The sequence below is a fragment of the Theropithecus gelada genome, chromosome 14, assembly GCF_003255815.1.
Source record: "Theropithecus gelada isolate Dixy chromosome 14, Tgel_1.0, whole genome shotgun sequence".
Classification (NCBI taxonomy): Eukaryota; Metazoa; Chordata; class Mammalia; order Primates; family Cercopithecidae; genus Theropithecus; species Theropithecus gelada.
This window is the reverse complement of record NC_037682.1, coordinates 62,250,845-62,265,743: the sequence shown is the minus strand read 5'-3', so window position 1 is coordinate 62,265,743 and position 14,899 is coordinate 62,250,845. Positions and strand designations below refer to the sequence as shown.

At 34.5% G+C, this 14,899-nt stretch overlaps 1 protein-coding gene across 1 annotated transcript; it reads right to left on the bottom strand.

The window, feature by feature from the left end:
• Positions 1–11,029: 11,029 nt before the first annotated feature.
• On the bottom strand, positions 11,030–11,974 carry LOC112605617 (olfactory receptor 52E2-like). The gene has a single exon (XM_025355251.1). It carries the CDS (start codon positions 11,972–11,974, stop codon positions 11,030–11,032), a length of 945 nt encoding a protein of 314 aa, XP_025211036.1.
• Between the last annotated feature and the right edge of the window lie 2,925 nt (positions 11,975–14,899).

Here is a 14,899-nt window from a genome sequence, read left to right as displayed (position 1 = left end):
ATATAAGGAATGGAGGATACTAAAAACTATTTAAATGCCTAATGCAATTTAAAAAACAATATAGACTGTTCACATTTATTGAGTTATTTAATTCATATATAAAATAATTCATAGTTTCATGAAAGTAAGACTCACAAAATGCTTATTGCATTTATTTTCTGTCAGTACAGTGGTGTAACTGCCCAATGGGTTCATTTTGCCTGCTGCTCAGATAGAGCTGATTTATCAAGACAAAGGAACTGAAATAGACAAAGGTTAATTCATGCAGAGCCAGCTAGAGTATGGATAATTTGGTGGGTAAAGGCCCAGGTAGTGGGGAGTGCCTGTTGGTTGGGACAGAAATTAAATCATTGGGAGTCAACACTGTCTTCTGATGCTGAGTTGATTCCTGGGTGGAGCCCAGAAGACCAGATGACCCAGTTTGTCAATCTGAATGGTGCCAGCCGATTCAACTGTATGGTTTGAAAAATATCTCAATCACCAATCTTAGGTTTTACAATAGTGATGTTATCTCTAGGAGTAATTAAGGAGGTTTAGAATCTTGTGTACTCTCGCTGCATGAATCCTAAACCAAAATTTCTAATTTTGTGACAAATTTGTTAGTTCTACAAAGGCAATCTGTTCCCAGGGCAAGAAGGGGATATGTTCCAGGAAAGGGCTGTTATCATCTTAGTTTCCAAGTTAAACTATAAACTAAATTTCCTCTAAAGTTAGTTTGGCCTACACCCAGAAATGAACAAGGACAGCTTGGAGATTAGAAGCAAGTAGTTGGTTAGGCCAGATCTCTTTCACTGTCGTATTTTGCAAAGACAGTTTTAGTAAATTTACAAGTTATTTTTTTTTTCCTTCTTCATTTGACCTTTTCAGTGCTCAAGTTTTTAAAATAAATATTTCTATGGCACAATCACAATAAAATAGTCATTGTGGAGGGATTAAGATGATCCATATCATATTAAGCAACATAACACGTTCTGCATTCTTTATTAAAATTATGTTAATAGTTACAGAGAAGAAGAACACTCTTATTTAACAGAAAAGCTGTGCTTAGATTTTCAGGTGACAATTATACTTTTCTTTTTCTGTTCTTTCTCCTTTTTAAGTTTTTTTCTAATTAAAATGTTTCAAATATATATCATTCTCAAGGCAAAACATCTAAATTCCTGCTGTGGCACATAGTGAATTATATAAAGCTCCTACAGTTGTACCACAATCTTCATTTTCTTTAAAATAAACAAAAATAAAGTCTATATAATAAGCTAAACCTCAATCTTGGTCCCAGTTTCTTTCAAATGGAAGAATATCTAAGATTTTCAGATACACACTTTGTCCTTAATTACTTTTCTATTGTTAGTTACTAGAATAGTAACTGTTTACAAGCAAGAGAAAAGAATGTTGCCTTTCTATAAACTTGTATTGACATTTGCATATCAGTCACTCCCGGCCAACATGTCTGTGTCTACCAAGAAATAACGGAATGAGTGAACATCTGTTTTTTTTAAAATTTTATATTGAATATTTTTATTAATTTGAATAAAAATATAAATTATTTGAAATGGTTTCCTGCGCTGGCTTTCCCTTATTGTAGCAAATACAGTGGAAACAATACAAAACAATTCGATGAAAGTCTTAGACTCCCTATAGCTTTCCCATCCTCCTGTCTCCTTTCTGCCAATCATTTACACTACTTTTTCCAAATTTGTCTTTCAGCATTTGTGCTGACAGTTTGCTCCATGTCCAGTTTTATGTACTTTTCTAAATTCTATAAGTAAGTTGCATATAAATTTCTAATTTAACCTTTTGGAGCACAAAGCAGGCCATTTCAATGAGTATTTATTGAAGGAATAGATACTTGTCAGATATTCGGTGAATGAGAGATTAACCAAATGCTGACAGTGAAGAGAACATGACCACAAAACTTCAATTTTATGGGTGCATAAAGTTGAACTCCTAACCCTCAGCACATGCAAAAGAAAAACATGAATATCGTCTAAATTTATAAGTGCACATTAGCCTATACATTTCAGATTTTTAAATTACATGGTAAGATAAGGGTATACGGGGCTCTCCCCAACTTGTAGGTGGGAACCACAGGCAGAATACAACAGTGATTTGACTGAGCTTTTTCCACTGAATTTCATTGCCTCTTAAAAATGGCTAAAACATCCATGGAACAACTTTATGCTGATTCACTCAAAAACTTGAGGGCACGATTCTCATTGTGATTTCTCATTTCTGTTTTGTGATCAACTATTTTTGTGTCTGTAAATAAAGTAGAAGTGTAAAATCGATTAAGAATGAGACTTGCAGTCGTCTCCATCCTTCTTAATCGAACATCTGTTTTAAAAAAGGAATTACTATGTGGTCGATGTGTTTTGAACCCAAATGTAGGTGCTGGGCAAACACAAATGAAGAAATCACCTTGTAATGAAAAAAGCAATACCTCTCACAAAATACGGTATGTCTTCCATTTGCGAGGACCAACTCTATCCCACATATTAACTATGTGTTTGTTATTTTTGTTTTTTAGAGTTAATATGAACTCCGTGTTTACCTGGAAAGTTTCTGTCTTCTTAGGTAATGTTGATTTATTTGAATATAAACAAAGCCATAGTTCCATGATTATTACCTGTCTTGCTGAATAGGCTGGTTAATTAAAAAACAAACAAGCAAACAAACATACAGGCTCAAACATTTATAAAGTATAGATGTCAAGCATTCTCTCTTCAGTATTTTTGGTTTTTACATCATAGGTGGTAGGGTACAACATAAGAAGGATAACAAAGTAATGTTGTCTATAATGATGTGGATATGTGGAACAATTTTATAACCAAATCTGTAAGTGATAAAGGAGAAAAGGTCAAATATGTATTACAGTAAGATGATTCAAGCATAAGAGCCCCATGTGCTCAAGGTATTGAGTCTAGCTTTCTGTCGTGGGAGCTATAACATAGAATAAGGAGTGAAAACACAAAAGTTGATTATCGATACAAAGACTGAAACTCACTAACAAGGCAGATTAGTTAGTAGGAGAAAAAGCATACAAATTTATTTAACATATAAAGGAGCCTTCAGAATGAACATCCAAGCCTCCCAATGAGGTACAGAAGCTTAAACACCCCCTTGAGGCTGCACCAAGAATGAGCATGCAGATATGGCGCAAAACAGGTTACCTTAGTAACTTATTTTAATAGCAAGACAGGTTACAGGACAGGGAGAAGAGGAGGCTTATCTAGCATAGGTTGTTATGTAGATGAAACCTCACAGGTAGAAGCCCCCAGGGAGATGAGAAGACAAATGTTTCTTTCCAGAACTTTAAAGGTATCAGACTCTCCGTTAACCAAAAAGGGAAGCGCCAGGCGCATTAATGCAGATTCTCTATAGATCTGCAGATACAAACGTTCCCCACAAAAGACAGCTTTGCAGGGCCACTTTAGAATATGTTAAATAAATATATTTTGGACTAAAATATTTTTATTTCCTTCATAGCTGTTATGTTGGTTTTCAAAAATGTGTATATGATTCAGGAAAATAGAGTAGACATTAAAACATTTAGCTATGAAACAGGGAAATTAGATTCAATTATGTTCAGAATTATTAAGGTGCATCATCTCACTTAAGACACAAATTCACAATCATGAATTTCCAGTTATTCTTATACCATAGATAAACCTGAACCAAAACCTTACACCTTATCTAACATAAAAGTTTTAGAAGAAATTTTTGGAGAAAATCTTCATTACCCAAATTTATGCAATACATTTCTTAGATATAACACAAAAATTATTCATAAAAGAAAATAAGATGAATTAGACATTATCAAACTCAAAATTATTTAAATATAAATTTAGTTATATCTTAACAAGCTGTAAAATCTACACAGAAAATCAGGTTTAGAAACATAAATAAAGATTTAGAATTCTGGTCTAAAATATTTCAACCTTCTGTGCATCTTCCATACTCATTACTGCTCACTGAAGTCAATATGCTTAACATGATTTAACAGTCTATATGAAGCAGAACTTTCACTGAAAAGTTAAAGTTTAAGGGAATGCTGATTTATTTTAAATGTTTTCTGTAAACCCTTATCTTTGTTGATGACCCAGGAGAATCAAATATCCTTGCAAAATCAAAAACCTTTTATTGTTAAGAACTTAAAGAACCTCTCCCTGATCGTTTTAGTTTTAACACCATAAATAATAGGATTCATCATGGGCGGAATAAGAAGGTATATATTGGCTACAAAAATGTGGATATGTGGAGCAATGTGGTGGCCAAACCTATGGGTAAGAAAAGAGAAAAAGGCTGGTGTGTAAAACACCAAGATGACCCACACATGGGAGACACAGGTACTTAAGGTCTTGTGGTGGGCAGCTTTGGATGGGAGGTTGAAGACAGTTAGAAGAATAAGAGTATAAGAACAGATGATCAATACGAAGTCCAGTCCTCCTGTCAGGAATGCTATGACTAGGCTGTAAGCTCTACGAATCTTGGTTTCAGTACAAACTAGCTTTATCAGGGCCATAAACTCATAGTCGGTATGTGAGATGACATTCGTTCTGCAGTAGGAAAGCCACCTCAGGAAGAAGGGATGTGGACTGACTGAATAGTACAGCTCCTCTGAAGACAATAACCAAACCTAAGTTTCCAATCGTTGTAGGTGTTAGGATAGTAGAATGTCTCATTGGGTGACAAATGACCACGTACCGGTCAAAAGCCATGGCCAAGATAAATCCAGATTCCATGGTAGACAGAGAATGGATAAGATACATTTGAGTGAGGCAAGCTTCAAAGTAGATCTCTCTGTCATTGAACCAGAAGAGGCTCAGTATTTTAGGAAGAGTAGTAGAAGTAAGCATCAAATCAGCCACAGAGAGCATACATAGAAAGAGGTACATAGGTTCATGCAGTTTTGGGTCTGTCTTGACAATTAACAAAAAAGCAATATTTCCCATCAGTGACAATATGTAGACCAGGCAGAAAGGGACAGAGATCCATTTGTGGGCAGCCTCCAACCCTGGAATGCCAAGCAGTAGGAAGATGATAGGTAGAAGATTGGTCCTGTTGAAAGCTAGCATTATGTAAGCAATGGATAGTCCATGTTTCTGTCGAAATTAAAAATCACAAATATTATAGATACATGAATACCAACATCATCATTATTATTATTATGGACCGGGAAAGATGTGTACATTCAACAACATAGAATTGGCTATGGAATAATATTCTCAGTAGTACCACCTTTCAATGAATCAGATGCATGTGAGTGTGCTTTTTTGGGTAAGAATAATTGACAGAAAAGTATTCTATGTGAGTATATATTACATATATATTTGTGATTTTTTTCAGAAAGTGCTGTTCAGCTGGCTAGATACATTGTAGTAGTATTACAGAGATAGCAATTGATATATTGACAAATATAGAGATATAATTTTCTACCATCTGAGACAGTCAAAAAAGGAAAAGAACAACTACCTTGCCATTTGTATATTTAACCTTTCTTGTCTATTATCAGTGATAGTGCTTAGAGAAAGGAGGAACAGGAGATTTAGGAAATACTGAAAAGCAGCTAAGGTAATTAGTTGATATTTCAGAAGGAAGAGGTGTAAACAAAGCAGGTGCTATATTGGAAGGCAAATCATTGAGTTAATAAAGAAAATACCTTATTCTTCATAAAATCATACAAACTCAATAGTAAGAAATTATCATTTTACAAAGGATAATCCAATTTAGAAGATGTCTAAATCTCGGAACCATAGTATTCATGCTACTATATACTTGTGTTCTTTTATAAATGATCAATCAGATTGAGAATGTACACAATGTATTCCTCAAAATCACACAATGCATGTGACTTGATTTTTGTTTCCAAAGTGAACTTTTGTAAAAAAATCATTGGTTCACAGATACCAGTTTTCAGAATGATTGGCTTGGAAAATATAAACAATTACTTTGGAAAAGTTCTAACAATACCAAATTTTAAATTGGTAAATCATTATTTTTAGTTAATAATGTTGTATTACATATTGGTAATTGGCCAACAGAGTAGATTTTAAGTACATTAAAAAAATAAAATTGGCCAGGCATGGTGTTTCATGCCTGTAATCCCAGCACTTTGGGAGAGTGAGGCAAGTGAATAATCTGAAGTCAGGAGTTCAAGACCAACCTGGCCAACATGGTTAAACCCTGTCTCTACTAAAAACACAAAAATTAGCCAGAGATGCTGGTGCACATCTGTAATCCCCGCTACTTGGGGTCTGAGGCAGGAGAATCGCCTGAACCCAGGAGATGGAGGCTGTAGTGAGCCAAGATCATACCAGTCTCTCCATAAAATAAATTAAGTTAAATCAACAATAGGAGATAATGGTATGTTAATTTGGTTGACTATACTGATCATTTGTTGTGTATATGTTTATCAATATAAGTATATCAAAACATCATGTTATACACCCTAAATGTATACAATAAAATAAATTGCTAATTTGCTTGAAATATCAATATATTAATATAAAGAACCTATGGAATTTGAGGAATCCTTTTTGTATGAGTAAAATAAGCATGTTAAGAAAAATAAAGTTTTGACCAAGGTATATCAGGACTAAATCCAATGGCGAGATAAATCTCAGCTTGAATATTGAGTTAGTCTTCTTCTATGTCACTTTCTGTAAAGTCAAAAAGTACCTTTCAGACAGCCACGAGGGCTGAGAATTCACTCCTTAGGATTTAGTTTGCAACTTCCATCCTAGGCTTCAACATTCCTTTTTCATGGAAGCACTGACTTCTCCCCCAAACTAGCCATCTCTTTACTGCCTATAACCTGTTTATCTTACCTCTGTAAGTAGATGGTCTCGCTTCACAGCCAGAGACTCAGCTGAATGATGGCTATAAGGACAATAGGTGTCCTAACACTTCTTATCCTGGGGGACAAGAGGCCTGCAAGGAACATATTCTCTCTCTCTCTCTCTCTCTCTATATATATATATATATATATATATACACACACACACACACACACACACATACACACACACACACACACATATATACACACACACACATATATATAGATATCCTCTCATGAGAATGCTGTTTAGTTCTAAACATTGTAAACAGTTTCACCAATCTTTCCCAGTCTTTCCAGGCAAAATATGGTTTCTTAAAGGGATTCAATCTGGTTGTTCTTTACCACCTGAACTCTGATCATAGAAACCAATAAGAGATGGTCTCTAGACTCCAGGCCTCTTGAGATACTTTATTTCTTGTACTTCTTAGACTTAAGTACATGCAGATGTTGTAAACTAAATGCTTCTTTAGAACATATGTGATGAGACATGAAGGGACTAGAGGACATCATGGAGAGACTGGCCTGTTAATTAACGAGGGTGATCACATTAATATCCTCATATGTCTCCAGATATCCTGAAGTAACTTACCTAAACTGTATTTAGTTCCAAAAAACAAAGCTACAGGAAATTTCCTAGCCAGCTTCCTGTTCCCAAATCCCCCTGAACTTTACTTGCTTGATCAAGGACACGATATGCATTATCATGTATAGGTGCATCATTATTTTTATTTTGGGTAAGATGTTATGTAAATACTGTATTTGCTTTCCTACAGATATGTTCCTCAATTTTTTTCTTCTCTAATATTTCAGGAAGGATAGATTTTGGAGGCTATATTTTCCAGGATAACAGATCATCTATCTTCTGCAGAGTTTGTTCAATAGGGACACTGAAAAACAAATATTAGAGAAGATGAAAGAGATGTCAGGGTATTTTTCCTAATGTTTTATATTCTTCAACTGCATTTAGCCCATGGTTCCAAATCCTGCCAGAGGGGACTGCTATGTTTTCAGTTTCCACTGAGAGACTCAAACCTCTGAATAATGTATGATTACACTACTGCTGCCTTTCTATTTCACTGGCCTAGAGTCACATTAGAATCATTTCTTTCTAATTTCTGGGAGTCTTCAAGGTCAAATATTTGACTTTTCAGCAATTCTGTAATTTGTGTAAATAATTGTTTGCAATAAGGATGCCAAACACTAAATATTCAAGTGCTTTTGGTTATCTCATTAGACTCTGACTAATATACTATAGAGTTAGAGGTTTCAGTAATTGGTTGAGGTTTCAGTAATTGGTTTATTTAAAACATTGAACATTGGCATAGCATTGCCCTCATAGTTATCTGATTTTAATGATTATGAAAGAAACAATTAAAAACCACTAATAACCTCAAGATAATAAAGGCCATATATGAAATACTCATGGCAAACACCATAGTCAATCACAAAATATTAAAAAGCGTATTCTTTAAGATCAGGAACAAGGCAAAAACACCTGCTTTCACCACTCATATTAAACATAGTACTAGAAGTCCTAGCCAAAGCAATTACACAAGAAAAAGAAACAAAAGGCATCCAAGTTGGAAAAGAAGAACTAAAATTATATCTGTTCACAAATGACATTACCTTAGTAGTAGAAATTCACAAAGATTCTATGTACACATAGAAAGAAGAAAAACAAAATCAACAAGCAAAAGTCAGTTGCATTTCTGTGTGCTAATCATGAACAATCTGAAAAAGTAAAGTCAGAGAATAATGTCATTTACAAACATATCAAAAAAAATAAAAGAATAAATTGAAGCAAAGTAGTGAAATACTTGTAAACTGACTATAAAATATTGCTGAGGCTGGGTGTGGTGGCTCATGTCTGTAATCCTAGCATTTTGGGAGGCCTAGGCAGGTGGATCACCTGGTGTCAGGACTTTGAGACCAGCCTGGCCAACATGACCAAACCCCATCTCTACTAAAAATAGTATTTATCCACACACACACACACACACACACACACACACACACACACACAGACATTTTGTTTATCCATTCATTTGATGGACATGTAGGTTGTTTCTACCTTTTGGCTGTGTGTGTCTATATATAGACACACACACATAGTCTCTATATATACACACACACGTATATATGTGTGTGAGACTATATATATATATATGCATGCATTTTAATATGATTGAAACTTAAAAAGAAGGAAATTCTAACACACGCTACAATGTAGATGAACCTTAAAGACTTTCTAAGTGAAATAAGCCAGTCATAAAAGGACACATGTTGTATGGTTCCACTTATATGAGGTACCTAGAATGGTCACATTTAAAGACAGTATGTGAAATGGTAGATGCCAGGGGATGATAGGAGGGAAGAATGAGGACTTAATGTTTAATGAATATAGAGTTTCAGTTGGGAAAGATCCAAAAATGTTCAGGAGATGCATGGTGGTTATGGTGGTGATGGTTGCACAACAATGTGAAAGTACTTAATGTCACTGAACTGTATACTTCAAATGGTTATAATGATAACTATTATATGTATTTTACTACAATTTTACACACTTAACAGTGAAATGTCCTTTAGGTACCTTTAGTCTTAATGCTAGAAACATGAGTGGTGATTATGTAGATATTTTTTTCTTTATTATTAGCATAGAAATATATATTTAAAAAAGAAATATCAGGGAAGGCTTTCTTCAGTTGACACTGTGCTGCATTATAAAATATAACTAATGGTGGGAAGTGTATGACAATGATATATGGGCAGTAAAAAGTATTTGAGGAAGAAAGGAAAGTATATGCAACAGTACATAAGTATATACCAAACATAATATAGTCTGTTTTATTTACAATTTAGTCTGTAGAATTCTAATTTGACCCCATCTGTTTAGTTCACATGATGAAACAAGAAAGCTGGAAGCCCTAAATGATCAGAGAAATCTGAAATGCTGTGCACTCAAACAAGACGAGTGATTTTGTTTCAGTGTTTCACAGGTATCAAAGGATTCTAAATAACTTAATTATGACATCTTTATGCAAATGTTTTCTAAGGAAAAGTTAAGAGAAAAATACTAAATAATGATGAAAGAATAAATGAGTGTTATGAAAATTAGTCTAAATCCATCTAATCCAATTTAAATTTATTGAACACACATTATAAATGAATGAATAAGTGTGTCAGCGAAAGAGATGAAAGTGGTCACTGCATTCTTATCACTCTTCTATTGCATTTCCATAGTATTATCTAATTTTCTACAAAGCTTTAATAATGTAAACAATTTATGGCATGAAATTAAGCAAAATATTCCACAGAAAAAGGAAAAATAATATTGAAGTATTGCCATATTTGCTAAAACAAAATGGAATCAAACATATTCGTTATATAAACATCAAAAGATACACATTTTACACAGTTGCAAATATATTACATAAGATATAATGGGTATTTCCTAAAGTTCTTGAAGCAAGTCAAGAGTGGTGAACTTCGGAAATCATAATCATTGAAGGAAGAATAAAATAACCTTTTTTTTTTAATTGAGTGTTTTCTCTGTGCCATTTCAAGTTACACATCTCATGTAATTCTCACACAACCATATAAAGCAGGTTCTATGATCACTTATTTTGATATATTAGGAAACTGCGGCAAAAATGAAATAAATGGAAATAAAGCTAACCAGGGAAGAATACTGGACTAAGACCCAGGCAGTCTAACTCCAAAGCCTGGACCATTAACCAATAAACTATTAAACTACTCAGAAAAAGTATGGAATCTAAATTCTACAAAATATAATATGTGTTCAGTTTAGACATTTATCAGAAAGATATATGTTTAATTAAAGGAAACAAAACCTAAGCCTTCTAATCAAGGAATGTTGTTCATCAGTGAAACTATGAGACTGAAGACTGGGGAGGTGAGGTGGGAATGAGAATATTAAAAAAATACAAAGGAGGATCCAACAGATACATAGGGGAAGGTTAATCTCTTCAGTATTTACTAAATAAAAAATCTGAAACAACTTGTTTAATTACAATTTTTGGAACTTACAGTAATCTGGTGAATAACAGAACTTTCGGATAATGAATACTATTCCTTTTATGAGAGTAACAACAGTTAGTTATTTTCCCTACATCATCTCTTGCATTTAGATTTATTCTTCAACCATCTCTCTTGGTGATCCAAATAAAATCAAGCAGCTTTGACCCTTAGCACCTTAAGAACATGCTCCCATATTTTCTTGGTCCTTACTCCGTACACAATGGGATTGAGAAAAGGGGGAATCAAAAGGTACATATTTGCAATGAAAATATGAACATGTGCTGGCACGTTTTTCCCAAAACGATGAGTGAAAATTGAAAACCCAGCTGTGGAATAGAAAACAAGGATGACACAGACATGGGAGCCACACGTGCCCAAAGCCTTCAAGCTAGCTTCTCGAGATGGCAGGCGGAATACAGAGCGCAGGATGAAGACATAGGATACAGCAATGAGAATGACATCACATGAACCAATGATAGAAGCCATACTGAGGCTATAGCTTTTGGTAGCACTTATGTCCATACACGCCAGCTTCACCACAGCCATAAACTCACAGTAGGTGTGGGCAATGATTCGAGTTCTGCAGTAGGGCAGCTGTTTCAGCAGGATGGGATGTGGAGAAAAGAAAGCTACTCCCCGACACACGACAATGATACCCATTATAGTTATGCGACTGTGTGTGAGAATGGTGGCGTGGCGCAGTGGGTCACAGATGGCCACATAGCGGTCAATAGCCATGGCGAGGAAGAAGCCAGATTCCATGGCAGTAAAGCTGTGGATGAAGAACATTTGGGCCAGGCAAGCATCAAAGGCAATGTCATGAATTCTGAGCCAGAACAGACAGAGCATGCGGGGCAGTGTGGATGTGGAGAGGACAAGGTCAGTAACTGAGAGCATGCAAAGAAACAGGAACATAGGCTGATGGAGGCTTCTCTCTGCCTTCACCACAGCCAGGATGGTCACATTCCCCACCAAGGCCACCATGTACATGGAGCAGAAGGGAATCCCAATCCAGGCATGAAGATGCTCTAGTCCTGGGATGCCCATCAGCAAGAAGGTGACAGGAGATGGACGAGAAGTGTTGAGAGGAGGCATATTTTTATTTTCCTTTGCTTTCTTTATGTGTTCTTCTGAAAATAAGGTTGCTATGATAATATGATCACGATCATATGCTGATAAATGGGGTGATTTTGTTCAGAAGAATCTTTAATTATCTGTTGTTGTAAGCTATCCAAATTCATAATCTGAAGTGTTTAAATTCACTAGGACCAGAATAATAAAATGATTACTTACCATGTACCAAATTGTTGTACATTTTATTGCTGTACAAATTGTTGTAATACTGAAAGATAACTCTTATAAAATGTCATTATCATAGGGACCTATAAGTCACGTTGTCTATTCATTTCCACTAAAAGATTCCATCTATAGAGTCATACTTGTACTTCATCCCATGAATATTTCCTGAGCAGTTTTTCCATAAGAAACAATGTTCTAGAAACTGGGGATAAATACATGGATATATCAAGGAAGTAACACTCTACAAGGAGAAGGAAGACACCATAAGATGATACATAGTGACTAGTGTGTATGGTTATTAGATTGGGTAGTGACAGTTGTCACACTTAAGTTGGAACTTTATGATGGAGCTTTAACTATTCAGAGTCTGGTATATTATATATTCTGGTAACAAAAATATTAAGAAAAAATGTTATGAAGAAGGAACAAACAGGAAGGACAAGGAGGCCAAGGCTTCTAAAACTTAGGAAGCAAGAAAGAAAATCATGGGAGAAAAGGATTATTTATCCCTTTTATCAGCATCTTCATATCTTCACGGTTTCCTCTGCCCATTGTACAAAAATGTCAGTTACATTAACCGTTATATGAAAATATAAAAAATTCTCTGCTTTATTTCCTTTTACCAGGACTTTCTGAAAAATACCTATTTTTGTATCAATTAACTGGTTGCCAAATTACAGATGTTATAGGTAACAATCCCATAGCTTGTCATGTTTTCCATCTATATTTTATTGTAAGCTCTCCATATCATTTATTTCATAGCATTTTCTTAGATTTTCCTCTATGTTCCCCTAATCTTAGTTACCAGAAAGCTCTAAATCTAACATATTTACTGTTTTACCTAAAACGTTGAATCTGGTGTCAAAATACATGCTTAGTAAATATTGAAGACCTGTATTTAGTACCACCCATAAATTGGAGCTCATAGAGTGTACTTCAGATATCCAAATGTGAAAGATGCAAACTGTTACTCCTAAGACATAAGAGGTGCCCTTCAATGATACATGGGTTTGAATTTATAAGTCAATCTCTATGGGATGCTTTCATATCAGTTATAACCAGACATTATTTTGAATGAAATAGGGTTTTTGAAATGCTGCTTCTTTGAGCTCTCCTTCAGTATTTCTCTCAAGTAAGTGTATTTTCCATAAACACAAGAGATCAAGCAGAAGCCTTGTAAGATTTTAGTGAGTTATAAAGTACCTTTGCTTTAGGTAGAAGATTTCATAATCCATAATTCAATTGACTTAGAAAATTGAGATAAATAGTCTCTGACTTCCCCACATGAATATGATATTGCAGTTCTTAGTGTGAGTTCTAAAATAGGATTAATATAATCTACATATTTGCTCTTTAATTTGCCACCCTGAGTTAGTAGCTAATTTGACAAATAAAATATCATGGTTTTTTTTTTTTAATTTCTGATCACTTAATCATTTCTCTCATGCAACCTTTAAGTAGGGCATAGAATATATCATTTTGAACTAGATAGATAGATAGATAGATAGATAGATAGATAGATAGATAGATTTCAAGAAAAGGTATTTCTTAACATTAACCACACTCACTACCTTCCCAACTTCCCATCCTCCTTTATTCTGACTTAGAACATTTCACTATGGAGATGGATCCTTCTTGTGTACTTTAATGTGTTGATTTAGAAGCTCAAATTATAACACATGCAAAGTAATTTGTTTACTGGATTGGTAAATTGACCTAATGATATCAGTGTTATCAGTTACTTACTAAAGAGGCTTTCTTATATATCTTCTCATAGTTCCAGTAGATAGTCCAGTCTCCGTTGCAGAGAAACCCTGGGATAAAATGGTTAAGCACAAGTCAGGGAGTATGAGGGTTACAGTAGAGACAGACTGTAAGTCACCACAAATACTTCAGTTCTAGACAAACTCTATTATTTTTGGTCTTTCCCATCACCTGTCAAGGCAGCGACCTTGGGTAGTATTGCCATTAGCCTCAAGAAGAACCTGCTTTCACTATGTAGCAAAAAATTCTTGTAAGTATAATATGCACTCATACAAATTTCAACACCATTACCTCAAAATATACTTTCCAGAATCAGTAAATGATCCCAAATAGGAGAAAAATGAGTTATGTGGAAATACTTACAAGAGACCAAATCAAGTTTAGTGAGTCACATAAAGCCTTCTTGAATAAATGGTACTCAGACTGGGATGTGGAGAATATAAAACAATGGCATATTGGATTTAAACAAAAGTAAAAATAAGGATAGATGTATAATTATATGCAATTATATAGATATACTAGAGATATATCTATATATCTATACAAACACACATAATAAGAACAAAAGCATAAAGTTTCATGAAAAAGCAATAGTGAAATAACAAATTAAAATCTAATATAGTTGATATTCAAAGCATACAAAGATATTTACGTGGGTAAGATTATATGGGCAAACAAGAGTCCTCATACATCAATGAGTAAACACTTAACTGATGGTAAATTTTATAATGTAGTCTCTAGAGCAGTGACTGTCACTAAGTGCTCAGTAAGTACACACTGGATATATAAATGCAATACAGACATTGCAAGAGTAGAGTTGGAAAGCACACACACTCACAGATATACACACTGGTTTACAAAACAATTTTTAGCCCAAGTACTCATGACATAATCCCTCTGATATTGTCTCCCTAAAAATGCCAACCTGTATTTGAGTCCAGTAGTCACAGACAGCCA